Source organism: Morone saxatilis, unplaced genomic scaffold, assembly GCF_004916995.1.
Source record: "Morone saxatilis isolate NCDOM2014 unplaced genomic scaffold, NCSU_SB_2.0 Contig17, whole genome shotgun sequence".
NCBI classification, from domain to species: Eukaryota; Metazoa; Chordata; class Actinopteri; family Moronidae; genus Morone; species Morone saxatilis.
The window spans coordinates 24,629,838-24,635,675 of record NW_023339729.1 but is presented as its reverse complement, the minus strand read 5'-3'; the positions used below and the strand labels follow the sequence as shown (position 1 = coordinate 24,635,675).

At 43.8% G+C, this 5,838-nt stretch overlaps 2 protein-coding genes across 2 annotated transcripts in view; one reads left to right on the top strand and one right to left on the bottom strand.

Annotated features, from left to right (window-relative positions):
• The window catches only part of si:dkey-23f9.4 (hydrolethalus syndrome protein 1 homolog), a 7,534-nt gene extending 5,676 nt beyond the window's left edge, over positions 1 to 1,858 (top strand). The window contains exons 10-12 of the mRNA XM_035660983.1: positions 120 to 200; positions 848 to 874; positions 1,577 to 1,858. Coding sequence (XP_035516876.1) covers positions 120 to 200; positions 848 to 874; positions 1,577 to 1,712 — 244 coding nt within the window. The 3' untranslated portion in view covers positions 1,713 to 1,858. The remainder of the gene's footprint in view (positions 1 to 119; positions 201 to 847; positions 875 to 1,576) is intronic.
• mrpl4 (mitochondrial ribosomal protein L4) lies at positions 1,767 to 3,328 on the bottom strand. Its single transcript, XM_035660984.1, has 5 exons — positions 3,154 to 3,328; positions 2,849 to 2,955; positions 2,318 to 2,427; positions 2,170 to 2,243; positions 1,767 to 2,025 (listed from the first exon to the last, which is right to left on the bottom strand). Exons 1-5 carry the CDS (start codon positions 3,311 to 3,313, stop codon positions 1,880 to 1,882), a joined length of 597 nt encoding a protein of 198 aa, XP_035516877.1. The 5' UTR covers positions 3,314 to 3,328; the 3' UTR covers positions 1,767 to 1,879.
• Positions 3,329 to 5,838: the final 2,510 nt, after the last annotated feature.

Below are 5,838 nucleotides of genomic sequence, written 5' to 3'. Positions count from 1 at the left end.
AAAAAAAAAAAAAAAACCTGAAAACTTCTCCAGAGACTCTCACCTGGATATAATAAGGAGAGTTCTGCTCAAATGAACTTAGTCAAAGCACACCGTCACACATTGTCTCGTCTCGGCAGGTATTTCCAGTATAAGCAGCTCTGGGAAATGTTTAAACTTCCAGGAGAGAACGACAGGAGAACTCTCCGCCTGGATATAAAGGTATAAGAAACCTGTTTTCAATAGTCCCGCCTCCATGTATGTGCAGTTTTACAGTGGACGGATGTTTTCACGTTCATCTGCAGAAGTTTCTCTGTGCTCAGTCTGATTTTGAGGGGCGGAGCCTACCAGCAGGAACCCTTTTCTGTCATTTATTAGATGGGCGACCCCTGACTTTGTGTAAAACAAGTGATTGTGGTTAAATTTTGAACACATTTTCTGTTTAGGAAAGCTTTTGTACAATTCTGTCTGTATTATGTATTTCTTTAATCATTTTTAACAATCATACGGACTGAATAGGCTTCTTTTTTTACAAATTCAGTGTTTTCTTGGCCATTGTTCTATTGAACCAAATGCTGAGATACTGTGTATATATTTTATGAAGCTTTGGTGCCACCGCAGTATGTAACTTACACCAGTGTGATGAAGAAACTTGAAGCCATCAGTGCACAAAGACATCTTTAGATCTTTAAAACTAACAACGACATTTGCATATTAATAGGTGCTGTCATTTTTAATGAGGTAGAAGGAAGTAAAAATAAAAATGTTACTTTTTTAGGTCACATTAAAGTTTCCAAGCCAAGTAATTTGTATATTGGTCTTAATACGTGTTTGGGTTGTTTGCTTCAAGTTTTGCCTTTTGTTTTTCGGAACGACTTGCATACCAACCTCCACCCGGTAAGTGTCTCCTCTAAAAATTTCTCTCTCTCTCTCTTCTGTTCCTTCTCTCTCTGTCTCTCTCTTCTCTCTTGTCCTCTCATCATCTCACACACAACCACACACACACACACACAGCTTGGCACTTTTTTGAAAGTTTAAAATGAGTACACTAAGTACATTATTATTTCTTCTTTTTAATGTGGAATGAATGCCACATATCTGTCCATATTGAGATGCCACATTAGAGAGTCAGGGTTCCCAGTTTTCCAGTCACAGAAACACCTGGAAAGGAATTAAAAATTAAAAATATCCCGGAAATGTTTGTACTTTAGCCCCTCGCTCAGAGCGCCTACATAAACGTAGGTGTGTATTTTGTTGGTAGAATGAACTGTATGACACTTTAATCGTCTGTTTTTTTCCAGAGCTTCATGCATACAGCATCAGATGTTGCTGTGACTGATAAACACAGTGAAGTTAATTGTAGTTGCAATGAACACTTCTGTAAGATAAAATAAATTTAACCTGATATGAACTGTTACTGATGGGCTGTGGCCAAATTAATTTAGTCAATTTGCCAAAAAAACGCAACGTATGAGCATTTGTAAGCAAGTGCTGTCCTTGAAAATGATTTGTTAAAAAGAGTGGGAACCCTGAAAGTCAAAAACTCAAAACACGTTGGTGTTGCAGTAGATGAAGTCCTGTTTTGTCGTGTGTTGCAGCCCAAACCTCGACGAGTTTACGTGCCGAACACCTACATCGTGCCAACGGAGAAGAAGCGCTCCTCCCTCCGCTGGGAGGTGAGGAACGATTTGGCTAACGGTCTCCTCCCCTACAAGTTGAACTATCGATGCTGAGCCTCTCGCGCTCCACATGCCTTTTAGATACTTTTAATAAAACTTTGCATTGTGTGTTTTTTTGGCATTATTTATTGATGACATTTTCTGTTGAACATAATAAAACAAAAAAGAAAACGTTTGTGTCACTGTGGTCAGTGAATATATTACAGGTCATTTCATGTCTTCTACGGTAAATCGGAGTAGGGCAGTTTAAACGGGTACAGGGCCGTGTATCGCTGGTCGTGCCAAAGCAGCTTGGCCTCCAGGAACTTGATGGTTTTCAGCGTGAGGACGACTGCTTCGTGTTTCAGCAGGCTGTGGACATTCAGACCTGACAGAGAGAAGACAAAAACCTCTGTTCACTGCTGTAGTTACTGTAGTTCATGCTAATCCCAATCAAGTATTGGAATTGACTGGAAAACTGAGACACATACTCCATGCCTCCCCTGTGCATAAGAGCTGAGTGCGGACTCACCAATGGCTGGAATAATGTTCACCGTCTTCAGACTCGCTGTTGCCTGGAGGATGTTTTCAGGAAGCTCTTCACCTCTAAAGACAAGAAGAACAAGTTCAGCACGAGCAAACCACAGAGGGAATCCAGTTTTTATTGGAGTGGTACTCACACATCGACGATTAACACGGACTCTCCCCAGTGTCTGTGTTTGATGAGGTCCAGCAGGTACTGAGAGTCGGGTGTGGGGATGTTCAGAGAGTCCACGATGTAAAGGTAGTCCTGGGAAAACACAATATTCTGCTTAAAGTGGGGTTTAACGGAAAAACAGCTGGAACAATGAGGAAGAATAATCAGTTATTTTGACATTGGCTTCAGTATTTTTAAATCAAAAGTAAAAAATATTCTCTGGTTTGAGTTTTTGCTGCTTTTCTTTGTCAGCATTGATTATTTTTAGGATTTGGACTGTTAGTTCGGATCAAATAAAAAGTTCATATGTAAGAATAATAGTTGGTTGAAACCCTACAAAGGTTTATTTAACATTATTCAAGTATTTAAAAGTAATGCCGTTTTTAAAAACATTACTCTTACTCAAGTATTACTTTTAGCTAGACATGAAAAAGTACAGGAAAAACATGTTAATGCTATTTTAATCACTGAAAGATTAAACAGAAGAAATGATTTGCTGACAGGTTTCAGTTACCTGAGCCATCTTGGAGCTCAGAGCCACTTTGAGTCCTTGCACTCGAATCTTCATGGGTAACATGTAGTAGTAACTGGTCGGCCCTCTGGGTCCGTGAGCCACGCCACCTGAGAGAAACACAACACCTGTCAGACCTGTTTGTGTCTGCTGACGATAGTACGGACCACCAGGAACCAGGATTTAAGATCAGATCTGGCTTTTGTCACTTCTAGGTTAGAGTTTGGAACACGACAGACTACGAAACAAACGCTTCATTTACATTCAATCAAACATTTTTAAAAATACGTGTAGCAACAAGCAGTCACCTCCTCTCCATAACGGTGATCGGATGCTCCCGTGACGCGCTCTTCCACTTCCTTTCTGTCGCCATGGTTTCCGGCCTCCACCCCTCACCTCTGACCTGACCTTTGTGTTGGCGTGGCTCTGAGAGATCAAAACAACTATCAGTAAAAGGTTAGCTGTCATCCATATAAAGACACAGAGTCACATGGTGTCTCTCTCCCTCTGCCTGTGTTGTATCGCAGCCTCTCTGTGGTTTGTTCCACAAGCCGTGGCTCTGCTCCGACTGAAAACTTGCCGTGGGCCGTGGTTTATTATTTTATCATTCTACGGGTTCGATGTGAATGTAACCCTTAAAATGATTTTATTATCCCCACAACGAGCAAGAGATTAGGGTGATTACTGTGGAGAAACACTATACAGAGTACGTTTTTAATGAGTTTTATTTTTGTGTTCTGTAGCATAATTATTATAGGTTTTAATCATTGAGATTTTATTTAACAAATTAATCACAATTAAATACAGTAGTCACAGGTGAAAATATAGAGAGCTTCCCAATGACAAACGCGCGCATCGGCTGTGTCCTGATCGCTCGCCCCACGTCTTGCAGGCTCTTGCCTAACATATTAATTGTTAGATAATGTACTGTTAATCGGGGACTCCTATCCCGCTATTTATGAATAAAGGCCTTTCTCTCAAAGTTGAAGTGTGGACATCCACACCACCCTCGTGCACCGCCGGGCGGCCACACCCACGCCCCACCCCCATCACATACATCGCCCTCCTCCTCACAACATTTCAAAAATGAAGTAAATCAATGTCCGTCTACATTCACTTGGTATAAAAATTTCTCTAGCCACGTTTCAACCTGGTGGAAGAATATCTCGAAAGCCTGAGAGGAGAGAAGAACACATACCAAATGATAAAACAGGAATTCACACACAGTTTCCCACTTACACACACATAGAAGAGAGGTGTTGTCCACAAGCTCACAGCAAGGAACATAAACCTCAAGCGTAGATACAGCACGATGAATGATGTTTTGGGACGGGAAACATGAAGAATACTCTCCTGAAACAAGGTGATACAATATTGTGAACTTTACATCAAAGGAGGAAGCGCAGAACACCATCCGGCCGTGGAGGTAGAGCCAAACTTCCAACGGCTCGCCGTCACGGCTCTCCAGAGTCATCCATTCAAACAGTCTGGGACGGGGCTCAATATTGAGTCCGAGAAGACGGCATCGCACTTCCTCTAGGACAGGCAGGGAAGCAGATCAGCTGGAGGAGGTTACGCCGCTCTGCAGAGAAGACCAGTCGTTCACAGACAGTCACCAGACATGTCGTCAGACAGCCACAAAGACCTAGTCACAGACAGTAAGTCAGACAGCACAGACAGTCACAGACCGTCAGTCAGCTCAGACAGTTCAAGCTCAGCACAGTCGACACCAAACCCCCACGCAGCTCCAGTCAGCACGCTCAGCGCGCTCGCTGCACGGCCTCAACACACTCTGCTGGCGCGCGGGCGCGCACATAACTCCTTCTTGACGTTCACCACGAGGATAAAATTCATCAACAGGGTTTACAAGCTGCCTGGCCAACTACTAAATTCAGCTTTCTATTCTACTCCTAACTCAAAAATCGCAATTTCACACAACGCTCGTTCTCTACAAGCGACTGCCAGGCGCTCTTTTTCACGACTCTCGCGCCTGTCCACATCAACTAGCAAAAGAAAGTCACCACACCCTACAATGGCATGCAATCAACCCCGCGCGCCTTTGCTTTCTTCTCTGACTTTACACACCATATCGGCTGAAGTGAAGTTGTTCTGACGTCACTTACATCAGCAGCGATCCCGACGCGCTTTTCGTCCCTTCTCGACAGCACAGATTGCCGCGGGCCAGGCAGGCGCCTCTCACCCCCGCGCGAACGACACGAGCACTGCAGCGGAGCAAAACCGTGCAGCGAGAGCACGCTTCGTTCAAATTCAGCAGGACATCACTCAACCTCACGTCTCTGTCACTTTTATATTTTAATTTTGAGTCTGGTCACATCTTGATCACGCAATCTGGGAGTACACCAGCTGCACCCTCTGTCGACAGCACTATTACTCACTTCCGCACGCTACACTGACGCTCTTGCTATGCCTCTTCTCACTACGGCCGCTCTCCACTCAGCGGTGCCACCCAAGAAGGCCAACAGTAAACTCCAGAGATACAATCGCCAGACACAAACTAGTATCGCATGTGTAGCAGCTTCGAGCTCGATCACCTGTCACCTTTTACCCCCTTATACACCTGGTGCTGATACGATGTCGCTCCATCCCGCAGGACTAGATCGACTGTCTCGTGTACCTGCTGAAATGGTCGCGATGTCAACGCCCGCTCCTGCCCTTCACGCAGGTTTGTGCAAAACAGTCTACGTTTGCTTGTGCTGCTTATGACCAGTCAACATTTTTACTCTTCTTAACCTTTTTACATTTTGACAGCTATGTTTAATCGTCACTAGACATCTATCTCCTCCCTGTATGCTGACTGGCGCTACTCTGCAATTTCCCTCGGGATATCAATAAATATCTATCTACTCTATCTATCTATTCTATCTATCTGTCACGTCCGTCTTTGCTGAATGTTAACTCCTCATACCCCCTAACCTTGAGAGAAGCTCTCTAAATATCAGCATTCAGCCAATTAAAACCCATATCAGTCCACA